General features: G+C 53.0%; 1 protein-coding gene across 1 annotated transcript; it reads right to left on the bottom strand.

Moving 5' to 3' along the window:
- Positions 1–352: 352 nt before the first annotated feature.
- ADRB2 (adrenoceptor beta 2) lies at positions 353–25,811 on the bottom strand. Its single transcript, XM_058848463.1, has 2 exons — positions 24,417–25,811; positions 353–3,405 (listed from the first exon to the last, which is right to left on the bottom strand). The coding sequence occupies exons 1-2, from the start codon at positions 25,588–25,590 to the stop codon at positions 3,371–3,373; spliced, it is 1,209 nt and encodes a 402-aa protein (XP_058704446.1). The 5' UTR covers positions 25,591–25,811; the 3' UTR covers positions 353–3,370.
- Between the last annotated feature and the right edge of the window lie 536 nt (positions 25,812–26,347).

A 26,347-nucleotide genomic window follows, 5' to 3' on the forward strand; every position in this document is an offset into this window, starting at 1 on the left:
TTGGGATGCTCAGCACCTTCTTCACCCTCTTTTTTCCCCCTCCTCTGTTTGTTTGACGCCTCCTCCTCTCGCAGCCCCACACCACTGCCCAGCTGTTGCCCAGCTCCACTCTGCCTTTCTCCCACAGCCCATTCCCACCTGGATTTATTGCCCATCACCCAGCAGCACCAGGAATCCCTGGCGAGGCTCTGCCACCGGTGTTTGTTCAGATCCCCCTGGTTATCCCGACTGCCTCCAACCCCTCCCTCTGGCACCACCGCCCCTCCCAAACCACCCTGGAGTTTTTGTGTTCCCCCAGCCATCCCCTCCCTCTGGTGCCACCCGGGGAAAAGAAGAGTGGGAAGAGCAGGACTTTCCATTCTTTATTTGTCAGAACAGTTTGTTCGGTGAGGAGAACAGAGCCGTGACCCTCCCCGTGGTGCTGCAGCTGCACCCCGAGCTCCCCACGCCTGCTCCCAGCTCCCTGCAGCTCTCCTCTGGTGCAGAGCTGCAGCTCCAGCCCATGGATGAGGCTTCCAGGCAGGACAGACCACGGTTCCCAACTCCCCACAGCTTCCACAGGGAATCCTGGAGCATCCCCACTGCTGGAGCTCAGGCTGGGCTTTGGCCATGCACTTGTTCCTGCCAGGGATTTCTCCCTGCGGGATCACAGAATCCCAGAATGGTTTGGCTTGGCAGGGACATTAAGGACGATTTAATTCCCACCCCTGCCATGGGCAGGGACACCTTGCACTAGCCCAGGTGGCTCCAAGCCCCATCCAACCTGGTCTTGGACACTTCCAGGGATGGGACAGCCACAGCTTTTCTGGGAAATCCATTCCAGGGCCTCAGCACCCTCACAGGGAAGGATTTCTTCCTGGTATTTTGGGATATGAGCACTCAGTGCCAACACTGATCCATTTTGGCTCTGTTTGCCCCTTCCCTGCACCCCAGATGAGGGAGGGAGCAGCTGCTGGGCACTGCCAGAGGCTGCTCCAGGGATGGGTTTGGATCCCTGACAGACTCATTAAAGACCAGGCTCATCCTGTGCTGATCCACGGGAAGGACAGGGAGCAGCAGCAGCCAGGGGGCCAGGGAGGTTCTTGGGAGGGGAAGAGGAGCACTGGGCAAGTGGCAGGACAACATGAACAGCAGGTGTTTGAGGAGCAGCACAAGGAAATATGGAATGAAGTTTCCAGGAGAAAACACAGGTGGAAAAACTCGCAGCAGCTCCTGCTGTGGAGCACGGAGCCACCTCCCAGGGGACAGCACAATAACCCCGGGGTCAGGGCGCTTAAAAATAGATCCACATTGAATGGAATCCATGGAACAAGGCTGAAGGGCTGCAGGCAGATGGTATTGGACAGTTCTGCGGGCAGGTCCCTGCTTTTGGGCTGGCAAATGATTGGAGCAAGTTCATCCCTTCCTCTCCCTGTACCTGCTCTTGCACATCAGGGACTGGGGAGAAGGAGAACTGCCACAACCCCATGCACATCCCAAATCTGCAAACAATCCCAAGGACAGTGTTTCCAGTACAGAATAAGGGACTGGAGCCAGCCAGGAATCTTCTGAGGAACAGGTTTTTGTTGGGAATCTCCCTTTAGCAGGTTTGGACAAAGCCTTGGAGGGGCTCTTCAGAGGGAAGGGAGAAATCAGGTTCTCCTAGGGAAGCTGGAGCTGTGCCAAGGGATTTCGGGGTGTTCTGAAAGCTGTGGGAGAGCAGCAGGGTACCTGAGAGCTCTCCAGGTGAGGCTCTCATAGCCCTGCACAAAGAAAATCAGGATACAGGGGCACTGCTGAGCTCCTGCAGCCTCTGTCCTTCCCAACAAAGCTCTGCTCTCAGTCCTTGGAAGATCCACATTGCATCCTCACCCCAGGGACAGCAGTTCTGGTCTCAGCTTTTCCCTTGTGTGCCACTCCCTGTCCATAGAATCCTAGAATGGAAGGACCTTAAAGCTCATCCTGTTCCACCCCCTGCCATGGGCAGGGACACTTTACACCAGCTCGGGTTGCTCAGAGCTCCATCCAACCGTCCTTGGACACTCCCAGGGATGGGGATGATCCCTCTCACATCTTACAGAACCACAGAATGGTTTTGGTTGGAAGGAACCTTAAAGACCACTGAGATCACCAATGCCCCCACCAGGGCAGGACCCCTTCTCCAGGAGCACACTCCTGGTGTTCTGGGAGCTGTCCCTGTGTCCTGCCCCTCTCTCAGTGCCCTCACACACACCTGGCTGTTGTGGGGAGGGGGCTCCTTTAGCAGCTTCACATCAAGCAGCGAGACAATAAATAAATAAATAGGATTGCACTTGAGGGGAAGGTTCTGGAAGCTGGAAGCCCGAGAGGGAAGGTCTGAGATGGGGCTCCCACAGTTCAGTACCAGCACGTCCTGCCCAGGTCTGGGAGCAGCTCAGTGACCACAGAACGGCAGCTGGGCCACCACCACCACCCACCAGTCCAAGGTGCACATTTTTTATGGTTTTCAGTCAGTTTTTCCTGCTGTTTTCTGCCTGACACCCTAAGTCCCTCCATCTCTTTCTCCGCTTAATGAGTTTTCATCAGTCCAAAATCAGGAGCTCAGCGTGCCCCTTGCCACAGCTGCAGGAGAGGGATGGATGTTCTGTCATATTCCCTCAGGTGGGAAATCTTGGCTCCCAAGGGTGGCTGGTCCTGCTAAAATGTGACTTCCTGCAAGGAAAAGGATTTCCAGGTCCCAGACTTTCCAATGGCTCTGGTCCAGGCAGGACAGCTGGAGATTTTTTGGAGCAAGGAGTGAACAAAGGCCACATTCCTGCCCAGTGCCAATCCTTCTGCTGTGACAGTCAGGGCCCCCCGTGCTCTCTAGAGAAGAAGAGGTAGACAGAGAAGACACCAGAAGGAGGAAGAAGCACAGAATAAATCGAAGGATTCTTCCATGCTCCTCTCTCTTGGTCTTGGACAGATTCCTGTTTCACCTGGATCCCCACCCAGCCCATGGACAGGCTGCCATGAGCACGTCCTGCTGGGCTCCTGAGCTGGCTGTGAGATCTGTCCCTTCCAAACCAGCTGGAGACCACACGTGGGCCTGGTGCTCCCTTTTGGAAAGGGTTTTCCAAAGGGAAAAAAACCCCTTTGGCACCTTTTGTCATGGTTTGGACTGAACTCCTTCAGTTCCTGCAGCTTCTCTCCCGGTGTCCTCCAAGGCTCTCAGAGCCTCTCCTGGTCCCTTGGTTGTCCTTCCCCAGCTTCTCCTGGAGGTGCTGCACGATGGGTGATGGGTTGGGATGAGGACCTTTGCCAAGGCAATCACTTCCCACAGCATCCCCCGGCTCGGGGAAGCGAGGCCGTGCTCCCACTCCATCTCTCCAGAGCCCTCGTGAGCTCAGGTGAGGAACAGAGGTTGGATCATTCAGCTCTCCACCATTCCTGGACATCCAGGGATCTCTGTGGGGAAAAAAGAGAAAGGAAAACAGCATTAATTTAGCACAGAGATGTTGGGATAGAGGAGGGATTCAGTTGCCAAAACCAGGAGAGGGATTAAACCTTTTTCCTTGATTGTGGAGATATCAAATGACTGACAAGCCAGATGAAAAAAAGGGAAATTAATTCAGAGATAGAGAAAGGAACAAGCACAGAATATGCCAGTGTTTTTATTTTCTGGAAGTGATATTTTTTAATAAGGACATGTAAAAGATTATCATCTGTGCGTGTAGGAGAAGAAAACAGCTTTAAAGCCAAAATGGATCTGCAGAGAAAAAAAAAAAATCCCGTATCTGTTCTTTGGGAACACAATGCCTCTCTCAGAAGAATTCTGGGTATCCAAACTGGAGTGGTATTTCTTGTGCAAATCAAGGATGTAGTTCCAATGTGATAGGGATGATTTGCACCACTGTCCCTTGCCAGCATCTCTTTAAAAAGATGATTTGCACTCCATCTGCCCTGCAAAGCATGTTTATCCCTTCTTCCTTCCTTCCTTGCTCCTGTCTTCCCTTCCTGCTTCCCTCCCCAACCTGTGCCAGGGCCTCCCCACCCTCTCAGGGAAGAATTTCCTCCCAATTTCCCACCTCTCTCTCTACTTGAAGCCATTTCCCCTTGTCCTGGCCCTACAATTCTTGAGGAAAACTGGAAACCTTGCAGATTATGAGCTCTTAAGAAAATCCCTGTGTGAAACAATCCCTGCTCTGCAATTCCAGCAATTTCCACAGGCAACATTCCTCCATTTATCCCGGGTGGACAATGCACCCAGACACGAAGGATGGATGATGAAAGCCGTGACTTTGTGCACTGTGGAATGCTGAGCACGCTGGACTTTTTCCAGAGCAAATCTGGAAACTCAGAGTGAAGCTCCTCTGCCCTTTTTCATCAGCTGGGAGCCCGAGGCCTCTTCTGCAGCAATCCTATAGATGGTGCTTGTCAGCTTCCAAGGAAACCTGAACCTTTCCAGGAGCTCCCAGGGCAAAGCCACTTGCGGAGTTCAAGTGGGAAGAAAAGGGGATATTCCAAAATAATTCAATTTTTGTGTTCAGGAAATGGAGCCACGGAGCTCTGCGAGGTTGTGCTTCCAGCTCTGCATCCCTCAGCACTGGGGTTTAATTGCTGCTGTTGTAATTAGAGAGCTTTGCTCGTTATAGTGGTGCTGCTCATCACCCCCATCCCTCTCAGGTCAGGGGCTGAGATCCTGGTTTGGTTTTCCCAGGAAAACAAAGGAAGTCGATGTTTCTGGATAATGACTGTGTGGTGTTCCAAGCCACACAGCCTGACAGGAGACAAAAGTCCAAATCCCTCTTCCTGCTGCCCCACTGGATGAGTTTCCCACCCAATCTCCAGTTTCCATGGCAATAACCCCGGTTTGGTTTCCCTCCTGGCAAACCATGAGCAGAGTCAAGCAGTGAGGACAAAACGAGTGGGGAAACTGGGACAATGTTCTGTTACCTCTCACTGCACCTCCACAGGCACCTTCCAGCCCAGGGAGGCACCTCCAGGTCACTCTCAGTAGGTCCCAGGTCCATCCTCAACTGATGACCCCATGTCCTGCTCGGTGGCACCTCCAGGGCTTCTCCTGGACCTTGAAAGCAGCTGTGCCACACCAGCAGAGGGGTGTAAATCACCCTGGCTCCTGTGGTATTTATGGGGCAAAGCCCTGAGGTGACCACTGGGCTCTCCAGCTTCCCTAAAAGCAGCCACCAGAATTCCAGGCACTCCTTTGGAAAGTCTCTTTAGAGTTGTTGGGGAAGCCCTACAGCTTCAAGAGGAAATATCCACTTCATAACCATAATTATTAATATTCGTTTTTAAGAGGAAACATCCCCCAGACTGCTTAAACCCACAGGCTGCAGGCTGGATCCACAGCAGAGAGGGGACAGCACCTCTTTTACATTCTCCTGCTCCCAATCCTTTTAAAAAAAGAGGGAAAACCTAGAGGAGCAAGTGAGTAAGGATTAACACCCTGATCGCTGCCTTCAACAACTTCTTGGGTCCTCTTGGAGGAGAAAAGTGCAGCCAAGAGCAGCATTCCCACCCCTCCAGACCAGCTCTTGGCACCATTTCCAGGGGAAGTTCCTCCACCTGCTGGGACCAGCTGGGATTTCCATGGGATATCTGCCTGGTGCCCACCAAGGCACGAGGGCACCGCTGCCCTGCTCTCCATCATCATCCCAACACAAGCCACAGGGTGAGATCCACCCCTGTGGGGCTCTCCTGGAATAGAGTCAGGCAATGGGAATAATCACTTCACACAGGATTAATCCTTTCATTCATTAATGACCTGGAGCTCTTTGAGGCCCAAACTGTGCCCAAGCTACAACTCATTTCCATCAACTTAATTCCAGCAGAATCCATGGAATTGCCCTGCTGTCAGCACTGCATCCCAGAGCAAACCTTGCTCTTCAGTCCCAGGGCACGCTGAGCCCAAGCTCTCTTGGAATAAATCAGCTGCACCGCTCTGAAATCAAGGAATCAAACTCCCCTTCGCAATTCCATCATGGCACCGACGTCAGCGCGGCCATCCCGGATTTATCCTCGTGTCACTGGGAGAGGATTTAGCCCTCACTGATTTATTCCCCTGTAAAACTGAGGTGCAGGGGGAGCGGGGTTTGCAGCTTGTCCAGGCCCTGATGGAAGACAGGGCTGCCCAAACGGCGGCATAATCCCAAGAATCTTTATTTATGGGCTCCGGGTGCGAGCGCGCGCGGAGGGAGGAGCTGGGAGATGGCAGCTCGAATAAACAGCACACCCCTTCTCCCAAACATCTGCCTCGTAAAAAGCACAAAATCAGATGTTGTCCTGGAATGCTGCTGGCTGCTCCCAGTGACACGGACAGAGCACAGCTCGCCTGACCCCTTCCAACATTTCCTCTGCCCTGGGAGCTGAATTCCTCAAGGTTCACAAGGCACGGCTTAATATTTAAAACAGAAGTTGGCCCAGGAAACCTTGCAGCCTCTGGTCCTGGCCGGTGCCTGTTCACCTGTGGGAATCTTGGATTCAGCAGGATGAATCAGCCACATCCCACAAAGCAAGGGATGCACAGACTTGCTAACAACTTCCCAGCTGGAATTCATTCCTTTACATTCCCTTCTTCTGGTTCAGGACAGGCCTAGGAGAGCTGGAAGCCTGATGATGGAGTTTTTGGTCATTAATTAATTAAGTCCTAATTAATCCCAGGCTCAAGGACAGCCATTCCACAGGGTGATGAGCTGATCAGAAAGTCAAATTTCCCTTTCCAGTCAATGGGAATGGATTGCTGCACACAGAGTCGCTGCACGGCTCCCATGGGACATTTCCCAAGGGGTCAAGGAGAGGATCAAGAGGGGAAAAAAAATTCCCTGTGGGTTGTCTCAGTGCTTTGCACTACGAGGTTTTGCAAATCAGCAGGAACAGCAGTGACAGGACACAGGGAATGGCTTCAAACTGACAGGGAGCAGGGTTAGGTGGGATATTGGGAAGAAATCCTTCCCTGGGAGGGTGGGGAGGCACAGGGTGCCCAGAGAAGCTGTGGCTGCCCCTGGGTCCCTGGAAGTGTCCAAGGCCAGGATGAGACTTGGAGCAACGTGGGACAGTGGAAGATGTCCCTGCCCATGGCACAGGGTGGCACTGGATGACCTTTAAGGCTCCTTCCAACCCAGACCGTGCTGGGATTCTGTGATTCCGTAAATTTCGTATTTGCTTCACTCCACTTGAACCCAGTACACTGTGGAAATCTCCAGGGGAGCTGGATGTCCATGGAAATGGAGCTCTCTGCAGCTCCTCCCCAAGCAATCCAAGGATTCAGGGTGGAATGAGGGCAGAGCAAGACAGAATTTCCTGCTCCAGCCCTCCAGGAACCAGGAAAATCTGCCAGCCTTGCCCTGCACAGTCTGCACCTCCACGGGGTTCTCACAACCCAGTCAAGCCTGGCACAGCTCATCTCCAGACTGTCCCCCCTTTCCTTTCCTGCCTCTCCAACCTCTCCTTGGAAACTCCTGCTATTTTATCCTGTTTTTGCAACCTGTCATCCCCCATTTGCCAACAGTTCCTCCTGGAACATTTAAACAGCATCTGCTCCGAGTGCAGGGTGTGAGAGGAACCCCGGGGCACAGCAACAGGAGAGGAACCATCAGGTGCTCCTGCACAGCTCAAGGGAAAAGAAAAACCTGTGAATGCCTGATAAGAAGCCAAGGTGTAGCGTTAAAAACCCACCCAGACTGTCCCCATCCCAGATTTAGTCTTGTTTATGATCATTTTTATCTAGGAAAGGAAAAATTCCATCTTATCCCTTCCAGTTTGCTGTGCCAAGCCCGGGCTTTTGATCCAGCAGCCAGTGCCACAAAGCCAAACTGGGACACAAATTCCCAGTTAGTTCTTAGCAAATGTCCAGCTTTCCCCATGAGCCAGGCACCAAATGAACTCCACATCTCCCCTTGCTGGCTGTGGGATCAAACTTCCCTGAAGATCCAAGTCCTCCGTGCCCTTTAACCCCACCTGAAGGATCTCCCAGCCCTGGGGTACCACTCAAATCTACCTGAGTGAAGATCTCCGGCTCCTGCATTGCTGCAGTTCCATTCCTAAACCCCAAACCTGGATTTTCATTTCCTTTGCTGAGGAATAATGTGCCCATCAAATGATGGGTTTGAAGGACTTCTTTTTTGCCAGGCAGAGGATCATCCAAGTACCTCTGGAAAGCAGCCACGATGGGGACAGCTGCAAAGCAACAGGCTTTTAAAAGCTCTGTTATCCCATTTCCCTCTCCTCCCCTTCTCCCAGCTTTTCTAAGGGGTTTTATCTTTTGTTCCACTTTGGGGAAGCGGAAGGACACTGTTTGTTTTGGAGTTTTTAATCATTAAACAGATTGAGTGTCGCTCCCAACAGAGGGAGCAGGGACCAGGGATAGAATCATGGAATGACAGGGGCTGGAAGGGACCTTAAAATCCCCCAGTTCCACCCCTGCCATGGCAGGGACACATTCCATTATCCCAGGTTGCTCCAAGCCCCGTCCTTGGGAACTTCCAGGGATGGGGCAGCCCTCAGAGGGAAGGATTTAATCCTGGTATCCCATCTAAACCAATGCAGGCAACACTTTCCCCTTGGTTTGTGGCACTGTAATTTCCTTTTCTTGGTGTGATGCCAGCAGAGTGTAGACTTGTCCCTAAGCCTGGCTTACACCCAATTTCCTCTGCAGATATTCCAGCTAACACAGACTTAAACCCAAGCCAAACAAGTTAACAATGAGCAGAACAAACCTCCCCCTGTAGGAATTACGGATTCTCTCCTCCACCTGCCTTTGGGCTCCTCACAAGGGAAGATCCAGGATGGAATTCTGAATTCTCCACCTGCCTTTGGGCTCCACACAAAGCTCTGAGCTGGAATTTCAGCTCCCTCCTTCCACAATCCAAGCACAAAGCTCTGAGCAAGCTGCTCTCCCTGACCCTGCTGCGAGCAGGGGGTTCTGGTGGGATGTTGGGATGATCTCCAGAGTTCCCTCCTGGTTCCTGCAACCCTGGGAAATGCAGATGTGGGAGCACTGCTGTGTGCCAAGCTCAGGAGGTCGTGGAACGTGAAAAACATGGAGACACCACCAAATCCTCACAAGAAAATAGCAAAGAATTTCCCTAGATGGAAAAGTGCCAGGGATCTGACAGAAGTGGGATTATCAGCACGTGCCTGGGAACGCCTGGAGGGGATCCACACCAAAAACATCCCACATTTTAAAAGAGTATCATTTGTGGACATTTGGATTCCAGCAGTGAAAATTCTTCCCCAAACTTGGCATCATTGCTTGTGGAGTTCAGCTCTGAACTCTGATTACCTCTGACTGCTCCGAGGATTTCTTGGAAGATTTGTAAATGGAGTTGGGGTGGTCAGTTTGATTGTTTTATGCAAAATATCTCAGTGTCAGGGGAAAATGCAGGAGGATTTTTATTTTAGGAAGTCCAGCAGTGCCTGGCAAATGAGAGCTCAGCCAGGGGTTTGCTTTCTACCACAAAAACCAGGGATATCCTCTCCATCTGCCCATGCTGCTCTCTCCCACCTGAGGACAAGAAGAAAATCTTTTGAGGACTGAGCAGCGTGTTCTGCCCCTCAGAAATTCTCTGCCCAGTGTGGAGCATTTATCAGCTCCCCATCCCCTCCTCCCAGAACCTCATGGATTAAAACTGACCCTGTTTCTCACTTCCCACAGAAGTAACCCCGTAGCAAACACATTTATTTCAGCCTGGAGGAGTGGAAGTGGCAATTCCTGCACTCGTGGTTAAATCACCGCATTTTGGAGCATGCTGCTCCTGAGGAATCTTATGGATCTTCCATCCCATTAAATCACTGACAACCAGATCAGAAATGAACAATTACAGGGGGCAGGGAGAGGGACAGAGCCCCAGCTGGCCTCTTGTGCAACACATCCCCACTAACTGTTTCCAAAGCCAGAGCTTAAGTCTCATTCCCAAAATCGCCTCGGGCGATCGCTCACTCAGCAGTAGCTGCTACTCCTTGAGAGTAAATCCTAGTTTTATTTTTTCCCCTGATCCTCACCCACATCAAAGGGTGGAGCACAGGAGTTGTGCCAAGGCCTGGTAAACACTCCCAGGGTTCAGCTGTGCGGAAAAGGCTCCAGCACGGTTGGGTTCACACCAAGCTTCGCATCCCTCATCAAAGCGGAGCGGGGCTGGCAGCGGGGTGCTGATGCTATCACGGGCAGACAAAACACAGCCCTGCAGCTCAGACAGCAGCCAGGCAGGGCCAGGCACCCATGGGTGCAGCAGGCATCACACCTGGGTAAACAGCAGCCGTGTTCCCAGCTCCCAGCGGTGCCGGCACCGCGGCTCAGGGCGCTCGCTGCGCTCCCTGGCAAGCCCCTTCTGCAGGGAGCCAGCAAACGCCAGGCACCTGCCAGCGAGATATAAAAAGATTTCCCTGCGGGGTGGAGCTCGGCCTGCTGGTGATCTCATGGTTTCAGTCTCGGTGACCTGCTGCACTCGATGGATGCAGCCCTTGCCCCGTGCCCCTGGCAGCAGCAGCACTTCTGGAGGCTGGGGTTGCCTCAGCCACCCTTTCCAGGGCAAATCCCAATGCAACAATCCCAATCCGAGCCCAGCCTGTCCTCCTGACTCCCAGAGACGGGGCTGGAAACTGGACAGACACTCCTGGCAGAAGGAAAAGCCCAGAGGTGGCAGGGGCAGGATGCTAAGGGGACACAAGGTTTTCATTTTGGTCATTAATTTACTGTAATTTCCCTCCTGTTGAAGACTGAGGAGCCCAGCTGTGACCTGAAACCTCATTTGGAAATGAGTGATCCCAAAACTTGTGCAGGAATGAGAGGAGTATTCAAGGAACTCATCTACAGCCCTCTGAGGGTCTGATACTGAAGAATTTCAGGTGTATTTTATTTTAGATCAGCCTTGTAGTTATGACAGCACTGGAATCTGAAGAACCCCAGCTTTTTACACATATTGTCTGGTTCCTCCACACGTGGCCCTGTGATTCCAGAGCTCTCTGCAAGGGCAGGAGGACAGAGCAGGGCTCTGTGGCCAATAAAAACCTGTGCTGTGCAGTGGAAGAGTGGTTTCTGTGCAGAAATCCGTAAGAAGGGTGTGGGAATGGTAACTGAGCTTTCCATAAATTACTGAAAGCCAAACTTGAACGAATTCCATGTAAGGAAGATGAAAGGAGGAGCGGATGGGATTTATTCAGCTCCACACATTTATTCAGCTCCATTATTCTCACCTCCAAAACCAGTCCAGCAGCCCTTTAATCCTTCAGCAGCTCATCTCGAAATTGTCTCTATTGTTAACAACAAAGTGCTCGTTATTCCCGTCCCTATCCTTTGAAGGAGCCGTGAACAGGGGTGAGGATTCCTGTGGAGAGAAGCGGGGGCAGGGCAGGGACAGGAGACACAGATTTAGGAGGTGATGTCCCTCTGGCTTGTCCCAGACTTTTATCCAGGGAAGAAGTGCAAAGCCACAGCCTGAAAAACTTCCAGGCAACTTCTGAGCAGGATAAACCATCCCTGTGTCTGCACTAGAACAGAGAAACCCTTCAGAAATGCACCGAGTTTCTCTTATTAATTGTAACAAAAATCTGGAATTCCTGGCTAAACTCAGGGCAGATTTCCTCGTGCCCCAGCACGGACCTTGCTGTTCCTCTCAGCAGAATTTGTACAGAAATTGCCATTATCAGCCTCCTCGGGCCCCATTTGCATTGGTGCAATCGCCTTCTCCACTCGCCCGAGAAATGAGGCATCCTCGAGAAACAAGAAACGAGGCACCCTTGGAATGAATCACACCGAGGGGAGGGGGAAGGATGAAAGCTCATTGCAAACACAACCTGCTTCATCAGTGGCTGCGGAAAGAGAATTTACCAGGTACTTAAGGTTCATGGAACAAGCTTGCAGGGGCTGCAGTCTCACCTTTTGGTTAGGATTACTCAAGATTAAAAAAAAAATACACCATAAAATGGCTTTCTACAGCTGCCAGGCAAGGAATGCACGTTTGGAGTGAAGGATTGTGTCTTATCCTTTGGGGGTCCAGCTCTGAGTCTCACCCTCGGTGTGATCTGAAAGGTCTCGTGGTGGTTTTTGAAAGGGTTTCATCCTTAGGTGCATCTGCACGGGGCTGGGGCTCAGATTGCTGCTGAGGAAGCTGAGGGTGGGCAGTGTGTGGTGATGGGAAGCATCTTCTCCCCCAGCTGCTGGGCACGGAGAGCAGGGACAGTGCCCGTGCAGGCAGCAGGGTCCTGGCAGGCGGCAGTGGCAGGTCCTGGCAGTGGCAGCTGGGTCAGGCTGTGACTCACCAGGGCACACGCTCGTTTCTAATCTGGGCCCTGCTGTTTGTCACCACAGAGCAGGGTGACACCTTCACGCCGCCTTTCTGTCTTCCTGCCACTCAACAAGCCCTCGAACCCAAGCCTCAGACAGCGCTGAGGGCTTCGGGAATTACACACAAAGCCTGGGGGAACATTTTGGCCTTTCCAAGTCCTGTGCGTGTCAGTGACAGCACAAGCTCAGCTGCTTTTCAGGGGTGGATAGGGACACTGGACAGACATCTCCATGCTCCAAGGGCTCATTGCACAGCAGCTCCTGTCCCCATTTGGATGAGTTACATCCCTGACACAGCCACGCTCCTGCCCAGATCCCCATCCCATGGGTTGCCACCTTCCCATGGGAAGTCTGGAATTCCCTGGGGCACAACAAGCTGTGGGTCCCTTCACTCATCCTCTGGGGCTGCCCATGGATCAACCACCTCAGCAAAGTGACAATGACAGTGGTGCTCATGGTCCCAGGGGAACTGGAAATAGGATGGCCACAGCCCTGCTCACCACGGGGAAAATGGCACGGGGGACACGCCAGCAGAGTGACAACCCTGACCTGCCCCTTCCAAACAAACCACAGCTCCTGGCTGCCATTGGGAAGACCTCAGGATTACAAATAAAGAGCAAATTAAGACCAGCAAAACTCCTGGGAGTAACGTTGATGCCAAAGCCCAGCAGCATCCCAGGTACCCAACCTGTTCCCACAGCCCTCCAACAGGGAAAACCCCATTACCCCTTCAACAGGGAAAACCCCATTACCCCTTCAACAGGGAAAACCCCATTACCCCTTCAACTCTTCTGGCTGGCAGAGTGGTCAAAGGTTGAGCTCGATTCTCTGAGAGGTCTTTCGCAGCCTCAGTGGTTCTGTGATTCCCCATTCCCACCTCCTTATCACCGAGGCCATCCCCAGGGGCAGGCAGGGGACAGGACGGCTGTCCTGGTTTGTCTCCATACCTGTCACACACTCACCCCAAAGGCATCCCCGGCTCCAGAATGACAGGAACGCCTGCTCCACACCCTCCCAGCCATGCCTTGGCAGGCAGCAGAGCAGCTCCGAGAAGGAAGCAAAGCTACTGCTCATTCCAGAGGCAACCATCATCTTCACAAAGCTCCGGGAGCAGACAGGGGAATGGGCAACGTGGGAGGGCAGAGGCACCAGCCAGGCTGACTGCTCTGAAACACAGATCCTGCTCTGAAACACAGATCCTGCTCTGAAACACAGATCCTGAACAAACACAGATCCTGCACTGGAACAGAGATCCTGGACTGGAACAGAGATCCTGCACTGAAACAGAGATCCTGCACTGGAACAGAGATCCTGCACTGAAACAGAGATCCTGCACTGGAACAGAGATCCTGCACTGGATCAGAGATCCTGCACTGAAACACAGATCCTGCTCTGAAACACAGATCCTGCTCTGAAACACAGATCCTGCTCTGAAACGCAGATCCTGGACTGGAACACAGATCCTGCACTGAAACACAGATCCTGCTCTGAAACACAGATCCTGAACAAACACAGATCCTGCCGTGGAACACAGATCCTGCACAGAAATGCAGATCCTGCACAAACACAGATCCTGCACAGAAATGCAGATCCTGCACAAACACAGATCCTGCACAAACACAGATCCTGCACAGAAATGCAGATCCTGCACAAACACAGATCCTGCACTGAAATGCAGATGCTGCTTTCACTGCATTTCCCAGCCCTGCTTCCTCTTCTGCAATCCATTCCTTCCTTCTCCCTCCCTTTCCAGGAGAACCAGCCTCTTGAGTTTCCTGCTGGTCCTTGAGTAATTGTCCCTCCTAGGACTGATTTCTCATCTTTAATTGTTTCTCCATTTCTTACACTCTCCTAGGGCTATATTTAGCTTTGCCTTTCTTATTTGGTTGCCTCCATCTTTCCATTTAATAATTTTCCATAGATCCTTTCTCTTTCCATCACCAGTCTGTGCTGGATTTATGACTTTCATGGCAGAGCTGATGGGAGCCTCCTTAGACATCTTCACTTGTCCAAACCTGTCCTAAAAAAGTTGTCCACTTTTATAATTATCTTTCCCCTCCAAAGATCTGAGTGCTAAAGGGAATTCTTGGGCAGTGAAAGAAAACATCCCTGAATAATCCACTCTGAGTTTATTGATTTCTAAATCATACAGCAAGGAAAATTCCCAAAGCTGGACCATGTAACTGTGGCAACCTGAAATCCCACCCTGCACAGCTTTGGAAACCAGAGGGTTGGAGCCAGCCCAGCCCGAGACCAAACCTGAGCAGCTGCAATGCCAGCACCCCATCCTGGGTCCCTCTGAGGTCCAGGGGGGAATTCCAGGCCCTGGAATTCCATCCTGCACTCCTGCAGAGCCCCGTGCTTCCCTTCAAGCCAACAATCCTTTCCCTCCATCCTCAATTAATTCTGTCTCTCCTGGCCACAATTTCTGTCTCTCCTGGCCAACGTCCCCAAGTCCTGCCTTGAAATCCCCATCCTGGCTCTGTCCTGGAGGCTCCTCACCCCCAGCTCTGCTCGGTGACTTTTCCTTTTGGGTACAGCTCCCACCATGGGAGGGGCTGGAGCAGCCTGTCCCTGTCCCTGTCCCTGTCCCTGTCCCTGTCCCTGTCCCTGTCCCTGTCCCTGTCCCTGTCCCTGTCCCTGTCCCTGTCCCTGTCCCTGTCCCTGTCCCTGTCCCTGTCCCTGTCCCTGTCCCTGCTTCCTCCAGGCTGTGCCACCACCTCCTGTGCCACCACCTCCTGTGTCACCACCTGTGGCACCAGGGAGATGCTGCTGTCCCTCCCAGGCTGGCAAATGTCAGCAGGAGGGGCTGGGGCTGCAGGGGACCAGCCTGGCCATCCATGCCCCTGCTCCCAGGGATGTTCATTCAGGGCTGGGTGACTCTTTCCCGCTATAAATAGGAATCCCGAGGATCCCCTTTTAAGCAGGGAGGGACAGGGAGGCAGAGTCAGCTCTAAATGAGCCGTGCAAGTGGTGGCACTGAGGAATGGCCTCCTTGTTGTGAGTCACAAACCTTCTGTCTGTGGCTGTGCTTTCCCTTTGCCCTGCCCTCTGCAGCTCCCCTTTGCCTCGCTGCTGTGCCAAAGGGATTTTTTGTCTGTGGAGCTGTTGGAGCATCTCTGAACCCAGCTCATGAGAGGCTTGGCTCTCTAAAGGAGCCCCTCTCACGTCAAGGCAGAGCCTCAGAGCAGGATTTGGGTTGTGCTGAGGCCTCAGAGCAGGATTTGGGTTGTGCTGAGGCCTCAGAGCAGGATTTGGGTTGTGCTGAGGCCTCAGAGCAGGATTTGGGTTGTGCTGAGGCCTCAGAGCAGGATTTGGGTTGTGCTGAGGCCTCAGAGCAGGATTTGGGTTGTGCTGAGGCCTCAGAGCAGGATTTGGGTTGTGCTGAGGCCTCAGAGCAGGATTTGGGTTGTTCTGAGGCCTCAGAGCAGGATTTGGGTTGTGCTGAGGCCTCAGAGCAGGATTTGGGTTCTGCTGTTCTCTGACACAGCTTTATCTCAGCATCGCTCTCTCACACAAGGCTGGCCACAGTGCTGACACTTCTCCTCCCAAAAACCACCACCAGCAACCACTTCTGATTCTCATGAGGCAGAGCTGGAGAGGGCTGGGACAGAGGTGCCTGATCCCACCTTTCCCAGGCAGGTGAGGGGGATGGAGAGGGAGGAAAGCTCTGAGCAGTGAGAACAGATTCCCCAGTGCCCTGACCCACTTCCCCCACCCTGCAGATATTTTGGGGCTCTGCTGGGTACAGACACACTTCCTCTCACTGCCAGCCATCGGAAAATACACACAGCTCCCACAAAGACACTCCACTTCGAGGCCAGACACCAAGAAACTTATTTAGGGCTCCAGTTTTTCTCAGAAAAATAAATGCCACGCATTTCCACTCACGTGTTTGGTGTAACAGGGTGGGACTTTCATGCTCTGGAGCCCTGTAACCCCAGGGATATTTTGCACTGTTTCTCAAGTCTGCTTCAAGGCTGCCTCCAAATTTTCTGTCCCATGGGACCTCCATCCCACAGCCACTGCCAGTCCTGACAGGCACCATTTAATCTGATTCCAGCATGGCTTTGGGGCCGATAAGGAAAGATTTCAGCAGCGTGGCTCTTGCTTCAGCTGCAAAATATCAAGATGAAGCTGTTCCCACCCAGGGATGAACAAGCATTTCCTTCAGCCAGGGAGGAAAAAAAAGAAAAGATTAAGGAGAGGTTTTTCACACTCGCATACACTTAAGAGGAAAAAATATTTACATGAGGGAAAAAGGACTTGGCAGGGCCTCCCCAGGGGCCATTTGCTGTTTGTGCATTTCTCAGGCCCGGGCTGAGGCTGCAGAGCCTGAACCTCCCTGAGCCACCCAGGGATTGTTTTTAGGGCTGGGACATCCCCGTGAGCTGAGGCTCCTGTGCTGTGGAATTGTGTCCCTGAGCCCTCAGGATCTGCCAGTGCCCACTGGGCTCCTCTGGCTCTGAGCAGCTCTTTAGAGCAACCACCTTTGCAGGGGAAATATTCCCCATTAGGAATGTCCTGTTTTACAGGGATAGGGAAAGGTGGGAGCTGCTGCTCCCCCACAGATGATGAAGGTCTGACTGATTTTTTTCTTCCTTCAGTCAGCGATGGTTGGGGCTCTCTATCCCTTGAGGCACAAATTATTATAATTTATATATATAATATAAGTTATTATAATTTATATATATAATATAAATTATAATATTTTATATATTACATTTATAATATATAAATATTATATATTATAGATATTATATCTATATTATATGTATTATATACAATATATTATATATTTTAAATATCTAAAAGTATACATTATATAGAATCATATATAACAATCACATAGAATTATAATTTATAATGATATAATAATAGACAATGTGTAATATATAATGTGTAATATATAATGTATAATATAGAATATAGAATATAGAATATAGAATGTATAATACATAATGTATAATATATATTTTATATAATATATAGCATATAATATAAAATACATAATATATAATGATTATATACTATATACTATATGCTATATAATAATTATCTTTTATATATTATATGGTTTATATAATATAATGTGTAATACCTAATATGTTTTTAATATATTTATATATTTATATATATATATTTATATATATTTGCATCTGATGTGTTTTGGAGGTGCCTGGTGCAATCTCTCCCTGTCCAAGCTCCACAACAATTCCCAGCTGTTGTTTCTGGAAAGGAGAGGCTGGGCACAGCATCCTGTGCTGCCAAGGCTCCTTGGTGGGCTGAAGTGGCACCAAGGACACAAAACCCTTGCCATTGGCACCTGCTGGGCTGGCACCCTGCTCTGCAGCACTGGTGTTCTCTCCTCAGCCCCACCTGAAGCCAGAGGGACAGCAGGACACCAGCACAGGCCAGGAGGTCGGACACCTCTCCAAAGAAACACCTCCACGAGCTTTTCCAGGAGGAAACACCCTGGGGATGGCAGGAGTGTCCCACACCGTGCTGCTGCCACCCCGATCCTGCAGGACCTCATCACCTTCCATCCCAAACTCCAAAACCCCAGGGCTGGGGAGGCTGCAGCTCCCTCCCAGCCCCAGGGGAAGCTGGCACTGCTGAGCACCAACAGAGGATTAAACCCTGCCAGCTGCTGGAAGCCAGGGGAGCTCAGGAGCCATCCACTGTTGCCAGTCCAAACAGAGAAGCAGGTGGGTTTTCAATCCCCTGCAGATCCTGATGGGAGAGGGGAAAACCCATCTCACACCCCTCTGCCCACTGCCAGGGCTCAAAGCACTGAGAAATGAAGGAAATTTTTGTCCACATTATGTTTCCTCCCTGCTCCTTGAGGTGTTGGCTTTCTTTAATGAGGCCTGGAGGATTCACTGGGAAAATGTTGGGAAATAAGTTTAGGCAAGGACACTTGACTACAGCATAAATACCATAAATCCTCTTTATTTAAAACACGTCAGTCAATAGGACCTGCAATAAATACTCTGAGTTTTGAACATACAGATCTTCATCTCTGGATTTATTTGGCACAGCAAACCCTTTACATTTCCTTGTTTATGTACAGCTCCACGTATTGCTATATATAGATAATGGATATACACACACATATATCTGTATATACACTTGTGCAAAAACGACTTTACCAAGGACAGGAAAGAAGTGAACATTTCCCAATCTACTCTCCCTGGCACTGCCAATATTGCACAGAAATTCAGCTGTGGATTCTCCTGCCACAGGGAAAATGGGAAAACTGAAATTGCATGCATGAAGAAGCAGCAAATCCACTTATTTTTTCAGGATGGAGAAAGTTTAAAAAAATCTCTCTTAAATACTGTGCACCTTTACACACAGCAATTCCAACTGCCAGATCCAGGGGGATGAGGGTTGTGTCCTGCTCTTACAACACTCCAGGAAAGAGAATTTCCTTCCAAGCTGTGGAAAATCCAGTTTCCAGCTCTGTCTGGAGCTGGGCTGCGTCCTTAAAACCCCACCGGAGCTGGCTGGGCTTTGTTTGTGCCAGGCAAACATGAGAGGAGAACAGGGAGAGGTTGTTCCACTGTAGGAACAGCATCTCCCAGGAGCCAGTGCTGGTGGGATATTCCTGCTCTGGAATATGACAAAAAACATCTCCAGGTTGCTGTGGGTGCAGCTGGTGCCCCACGGAAATGTTTTGGTGAGGGGGTGTAGCCAAGCATCAGCATCCTCACAGCCCGGGCTCATTGCAAAATGCTCTCTCTGCCCCCAGCAAGAGACATCAGTGCTGGAGTTTGCTTTCAGCAGAGCTCCAATAAATTCAGAACAAGGGGGAGAAATGCTGGGGCTGCTGGGTTGAAGTCTCAGAGACAGCCAAGCTTTCACACTGGAAGAGGTTTTTGGGAGGGAGGAGATGCCGAGGTGGCCACGGAGCAGAGAAACCAAACAAAGTGTGGAAACAGCGAGGAAAGGAACCCTCATCTTGCAAAACACCGATCTCAGGGAGCCTGGAGTGGCTCTGCCTGTCTGCTGAGAAAACAGGACAGCTTTTCACAAGAGCCTGCCCTGAACCTGCAGAACTGCTCTGGCTCCTGTTCCCATTGCAGACCCCGGGAATCACCAAACAGGGGGGTCAGGCAGGGGCTGGCACCTCTGCACAGGCAGCTGGGGAGGGGAACACGGGGGCAGCGCTGTGACAAGAGCAGCAGCACCTTCCCTAAATCCCTCTTCCATCCCCAGAGCCCAGGGACAGCGCCAGGCACAGCAAGCTCAGTTTTCCTGCTGCTTTTCGGGTGGCACTTTGACAGAGAGCAGGGAAGGGAACAGGGGAGGCAGGCCCTCCTCCCTCCTGCCACAGCAATGAACGTGCTCATAAACCCATCTCCTTGGGAAATGGATTCATCACCCAGGGAAAACAAACACCGGGAGGCAGAGGGCTGGCAAAGGGAGGGACAAAACCCTTGCCTCAGTCTGTGGGGTTTGAGACTCCTGGCAGCAGGAGATGGAATTAAAGGTGCAGGAGCAGCCTGTGCCCGTGTGCTGGATGAGCCAGCAAGGGAGAAAACGAGGCTGGAAGGACAGAGAGTTTTGTCTGGAATTCAGGGAAAAAAGGAGAGTCTAGGACCTTTGGAAAAGGGGCAGGAAATTTAGGATAAAGTTGCAGGGAGATGCAGGGAGAAAAGTTAGAGGGAACAAATCCCAGCTAGAATTTAATCTGGCTGCTGCCAGAGAAGAGAATTAAAAACGCTCCCAGAAATACAGCAAGAGAAGGATGGCTGAGGAGAACCTTCATCCTCTACTGGGGAAACATAAAGGATGAGGGAGAGGCTGACGTACTCAATGCCTTCTTGGTCTCAGCCTTTAACAGTAAAACCAGTTGTACCCCCTGAGCTGGAAAACAGGACCTGATCTCCTGTGACAGGATGACCACTCCATGGATGAGGAAAAGGCTGTGGAGGATGTCTACCTGGACTTTAATTAAGCTTTGACACCTTTTCTCACAACATTCTCCTGGATAAATTGAATTCCTTTAACTTGGATGGGTCCATTCTTCACTGGGATAAACCTGACAGGGTTAAAAGGCCAGAGAGTGGGGATGGAATAAATCCCAGGACTCACTTATGGGCCCAGTCTCATTTAATATCTTTATCAATGATCTGGGTGAGGAGGTTGAGTACATCCTCACTAAATTCCTAGACCACATTAAACTGGAGGGGAATGTTGATTTGCTGGAGGGCAGGACAGCTCTGCAGAGGGATCTGCATCAATGGGAATGCTGGGTTAAAGTTGAACTTGACCCCCAAGGCCCTTTCCAGCCTAAAAGGGTCTGTGATTCTACACCAGAAAGATGCTGGGAGGTAAAGTGGGGGCACAAGCACACCCTTATAGTAAATAAACCCTGAAATAAGCTCTGCAAAGCCCAGCAGCTGTGAGGGGGCAGAGCTCACACATCCGCTCCCTCTGTGGACTCTCCTTCCCACACTCCTAATCCCTGACCCTTTTCAAACATTGGGGGGCATTTAGGGACTGAAATCTCTGCTGTGCTGGGGCCTCACCTTCACCTGAACCCCAGGGTGGGGTTCCAGGGCTGACACCCCAGGACAGTGCAGGATGCACTGTGGGCAGTGCTGGGCTGCAGGAATTGCTGATCATTTTGGGGTATCAGGCACTTTGGGAACAGCCAGTCCTAAAAAAGTGATTGAGCCATGCTTCCAGGTGTGATCTGCACCCAGAGCCTTTTCCCTCTGCTCATTTCCACATCTCCCAGTGCCACAGCGAGCAGCATTTCCAGCCCTGGCTGCCCAGGAATGCTCCCAAGAGGAAAAGGATTGGAGTAAAAGCTCCCCGGAGCTTTCTGTTCTGGGGATGAAGCAAAGACAGCCCTGATGTGGAAAGTGCAGCTGCCCCAGCCCCAGGCAGCAGCCACAGCCAGGGCAGTGTTTTGTAACAACACCCAAGCTGTGTTTGTGACGTTCACTCCACCAAGACTTTAAAAACAAAAAGAATCTGCTTGGCTAAAATGGATAAAAGCAGTGGATGTAGGGCCAAGCTCCAGCTGGCTGCACACCAACCCCTGGGGGCTGTGTCCCCTCTGTGTCCCCACTTCTGTGGCAGGGGCACGAGGTACAAGCCAGCAGCACAGCATTTGCTTTAGCCTGCTCTGTTTGCAGGGAGAATTTAATATTTGCCACTGATTTCCCTCGAATGAAGTCACCACCGTGTGTTTTATCACTGTGGCTTTAACCTGAGCCAACTCTGCCTGTGTAAAATCCTAAAATCCAATTTAAACAGCGACTCCTGACTTCAGCTCTCCATTTTTAAATGCTTCTATAAAACTATCTTTTTAATATAAAATATTTTAACAGGACAAAGCTTTTTCTTTCCAGCCATGGAAAAGTTTGGCTTTGGTAGTGCCATAATATTTTTTCCTCCAATATTTCTCTTTTTTGATTCCAGCTGCCCCCAGAACTGCACAGTTAATATTTCACCAGTTTTACTAATGTTGCCTTAGAGGAAAGAAATCAGTTCTTCAACACCCAGACTCCACTGCGAGTTTGAGGTTTCCTCACACTGCAGCTGAACTTTGCAGTTCCGAGGTCATTTGTCCAGTGCAAACAACCCAAAATTCCCTTTCCCTTCCACACCCACGTGCTCTGGATGCTGGAGTGGGTTCTGCAAATAATCACTTGCTCATCTCTCAGCTTTGGCTTCCCACAGCCACAGTATCTGAAGTAAGAAGAGGAAGCCAAAAGAAGAGAACAATTATTTGGACAACAAACCCCTCTCCACAAGTGCTACCGAAATGCAAATAATTCATCATAGTGAAAATACAAACCACAACAGGGATGTGGGCGTGGGAATTCTCTGTGCCAGAGGGTCCTGCCTCAAACTGGTGAGGATTTGAGCCTGCTGGGGGCTGTCCTGACCCCCCATCACTGCAGGAAACCTCGTGCCTGTGTGCCCTGAGCATTGCAGAATAGAAAGTGATTGCCAAGAGTGAGAATGCAGGAGGATGGAAAACACAGCAGATATGGATCTCTGCAATCCAGAGGTTAATTCTCATTTCCCCTGAATGCTATTTGAGAATGCCAGCCTGTGCTGAGCTCAATTGCACCTGCAGCCCTGGAGTGAGTACGTATATGGAGTGAGTACCTACACTGAGTGAGTCCCTACACTGAGTGAGTACCTACACCGAGTGTGCTCCTACACCGAGGATGCTCCTGCCCCAGCTCCACACCTCCCTCACCTCTCGGTGCTTGTGCAACACGAAGCAAACAGCACCAGCTGCCAGCCCTGCGTGTCCCCTGCCCAGCAGCCTGGAGCTGTTTGTGTGGCAGTGTCACCGTGTCACCTCTGGCATCCCTGCCAAGGCAGCAGGTGAGGGCACGGGCAGGCAGAGGGTGAGGGAAGGGCTCTCAGCCACATTCCCTGTCCCTGCTGCAGGGCTGAGCTGCAAAGGTGACGAGAGGAGCCGAGCCTGTCGCAGGGTTAGAGGAGGAGAGGGCTCTTAGAGCTGCTTCTCCTTCCCAGCGCCCTTCTAAAGCAGGATCAGGACCACTTTGGGAAAGAAAAAAAGGAGCAGAAGGAGTTCCCAGAGTCTTGGTTTTACCCTGAGGGGTGTGAGAGCTCCAGGAGTTTGTCCCCCCACCTTGCAGCAGCAGTGACACCCTCTGTGCTCCCTGCTCATCCGGGGGGATTCCCTCCAGCCCTGGCGGCACCAGCGCTCGGGGAGGGTCCCGAGAGCGGCCAAAGCCACACGGAGCCTGCCGGGGGGTGTCGGTATCCAGAAACCCCCTCCACCCCATCCCAGCTCCGGCTCCTCCTGCCCCAAAGCCCCTCTGCCTCCTCCTGCCGTGGGGCCTCAGCCCCGGGCTGCTCACTCGCCACCCACCCAGCTCTCCCGGGGCACAGCGACCCCCACACCCCCAAACTGACCCGACAATGCCACCAACACCCCCGTGGTGTGGGGCGAGCGCCTGGAAATGCGGGGGCTCCGCACGGCTCAGCACCCCCGAGCATCCCCCGAGAAACCCCCGAGCATCCCCCGAGCACCCCCCGAGCACCCCCCGGGACTCCACGGTCCTTGGAGCGCCGAGAGCTCCCGGGAGAAGCTTTTCCTGCATTTTCCTGAGTATTCCTGGAAGAACCCGGCACTTGCACACCCTCCAGCTTGTCACACCGGCCCCAAATCTCTTCTCCCCTCCAGCCAGGGACTGCCCTGTCCAGGGACACCTGGCAGAGCCTGGCACACGGGACAAAACCCCCTCCGCACCCAGCCCAAGTGACCTGCAGCCGTCCCGCGGTCGGAGCGGCGCTTCCAAGGTGCCACGGAAAATCCAAATCCTCCTCCCCTCCCACCTCGCTGTCATCCGAGCCTTGTAGTTCAACAAACCGGGCGCTTTACAAGCTTTTGGTTGGACGCAAAGCGCTGGGCTGTGATTGTAGCCGCGTGTCACCCGACTTCCAGTGCCACATTCCTGAGTCCCACAGTCACAGCCTCACATTCCAGGCAAACGCTACGCTTATTTCTAGTATTTATTTTTGGTTTTTTTCCCCTGCAGAAAGTCCTGGCAAAGCCAAAGCCCAGAGAGCCCTGGCAGTTTCTGGGCTGTGATCAAACTGTCCCGGCAGCGCCGAGCCGCGCTCAGCCCCGCTCCCTGCATCCCTTCCCCGCCGGCTTCTCGCAGATCAGATCCAGGGGTTTTGCCATCTCCGCACACTGCCAGGGCTGGACAATGCTGCCACCCTCGCCCCAGGTGCCCTCCTGGCCCGGAGGGCTCCCAAAGCCACCAGCGGGGTTGTGAGAAGGGGACCGGGAGCGGTCCCAGCGGTGCAGGGGGGGTCCAGCCCCGCTCCCAGCAAGGTCATGAGGTAGTTCCCAGGCCAGTTCAGTCCCGGCCACGGCCAGAAAGTCCCGTCTGGGACGAGCATTCTGCACTGCCTCGCATCCCCCACCCCGCTAAGGGACCCCCGGCTGGCGCCCCAAACCGGGGGGAGCTGCCCGCAGCCCCTCCGCCCTGCCAGGCACCAGCCCCGCTTTGCACACTTTGAGTTTGGGCTTTCCCGTTCGGTTTTAGGCGCTCTCTATTAAAGAATCACTGCTGTTATTTATCAAAGGAGGTTGATTTTCCTCGGAAAGGCTCCTCTGTGCGACCCCCAGAGCCCCCAGCACCCTCCCCAACAGGCACAGTACCTTTGCCGTGCAAAAAGTCCTCGGGGCGAGGGAAGGAGCCCTCCTGGCAGAGCAAGTGGCAGGTTTTATCCGTGGCCAGGGGGTAGCCGTTCTCCTCCTCGTTGTAGTCGCTCCTGCCGTTGCTGTTGGAGTAGCCGTTCGCGTACATCTTCAGGGCGGACCTGCGCAGGCACAGCAGCTCCTGGAAGGCGTACCTGAAGTCGGGGCTCCGGCAGTAGATCAGGGGGTTGAAGGCAGAGTTGATGTAGCCCAGCCAGTTCAAGAGGATGTACACGTACTTGGGAATGATGTTGTCCTGGATGACGTGCACGATGTTGACGATGAAGAAGGGCAGCCAGCACAGCGTGAAGGTGCCCATGATGATGCCCAGGGTTTTGAGGGCCTTGTGCTCCTTCAAGAAGAACTTGGAGGAGCGGCGGTTCCCGGCCCCCCCTTTCTGCTCCTGCTCCTTGTTCTGGGTGTGAAACCTGCCCTCGCTCCTGTCTATCTTCTGCAGCTGCTTCTTGGCCACCTGGAAGACCCTGGCGTACACGAAGACCATGACGACGAGGGGCAGGTAGAAGGAGATGATGGAGGAGGCGATGGCGTAGGCTTGGTTGGTGAAGAAGTCGCAGCACATCTCATTCTCGTAGCAGCGGATGGCGTCCTCGTGCTCCGCCCGGTACCAGTGCATCTGGATGGGCAGGAAGGAGGTCAGGCCCGACACCACCCACACCACCAGGATGACCACGCGCGCCTTGCCCTTGGTCAGCAGGCTCTGGTACTTGAACGGGGAGGTGATGGCAAAGTACCGGTCCACGGCGATGACGCACAGGGTCTCAATGCTGGCCGTGACGCACAGCACGTCCAAAGAGGTCCAGAACTCGCACCAGAAGTTCCCAAACTTCCACATCTCCATGATGATGTGGCAGGCGCCGAAGGGCACCACGGCCAGCCCCATGACCAGGTCGGCGCAGGCCAGCGAGGTGATGAAGTAGTTGGTGACGGTCTGCAGGCGCTGGAAGCGGGCGATGGCCGTGATCACCAGCACGTTGCCGAAGACGATGGCCAGCACGATCACCGACATCAGGATGCCCATGCCCACCACCCACACGTCCCGGGACACCGTGGGGTCGGCGGCGCTCTGGTTGGCGCTGGCATTGCCGCCGGGCAGCTCCGTCCCTGCCGCGGCCATGGCCCGGCGACAGCCCCGGCCGGGGCTCGGCTCAGCTCAGGGCTCGGCAGCCGCGGCGCCGCTCCGGGAGCCGCGCATACGGGACAGGTGCGGGGCCGCTCCGCTGGGGCAGCTGGCACCGCTCCGCTCCCGTCCCGTCCCGGCAGTGTCCCGGCAGTGTCCCGGCAGTGTCCCGGCAGTGTCCCGGCAGTGTCCCAGCCCGTGTCCCAGCCCGTGTCCCAGCCCGTTAGGCGCCGCGGAGCTTTTAAGTGACAGCAGCCCGTGACATCAGCCCGCCGCAGCCAATGGCAGCCGGCACCGCACCCGGAGCCCCCCCGCACCCCGCGGCCACCCCCGCCTGCCCCACGCGGGTCCCCGCCCCGTGCGCTGCATCCCCGCACCGTGTGCTGCATCCCTGCCGTGTCCCCGCACCGTGTCCTGCATCCGCACCGTGTCCCCGCACCGTGTGCTGCATCCCCGCTGTGTCCCCGCACCGTGTCCTGCATCCCTGCACCGTGTCCTGCATCCCCGCACCGTGTGCTGCATCCCCTCTGTGTCCCCGCACCGTGTCCTGCATCCCTGCACCGTGTCCTGCATCCTCGCACCGTGTGCTGCATCCCCGCACCGTGTCCTGCATCCCTGCCGTGTCCCCGCACCGTGTCCTGCATCCCCGCACCGTGTCCTGCATCCCCGCACCGTGTCTCGCATCCCCGTACTCGCGGTGTTCTCTTGTCCCCGCCCCACTTGTCCCTGTGCCTCCTGCCCGCGGTGCCACACG

The sequence above is a fragment of the Poecile atricapillus genome, chromosome 13, assembly GCF_030490865.1.
Source record: "Poecile atricapillus isolate bPoeAtr1 chromosome 13, bPoeAtr1.hap1, whole genome shotgun sequence".
Classification (NCBI taxonomy): domain Eukaryota; kingdom Metazoa; phylum Chordata; class Aves; order Passeriformes; family Paridae; genus Poecile; species Poecile atricapillus.

Bases quoted from the DNA above. Each gene is read 5' to 3' on its own strand.
- ADRB2 (XM_058848463.1), bottom strand. From the start codon at position 25,590: ATGGCCGCGGCAGGGACGGAGCTGCCCGGCGGCAATGCCAGCGCCAAC. The intron at 3,406-24,416 runs GTACTGTGCCTG...TTTTCCCCACAG, and splicing joins GGACTTTTTGCACGGCAAAG to AGATCCCTGGATGTCCAGGA.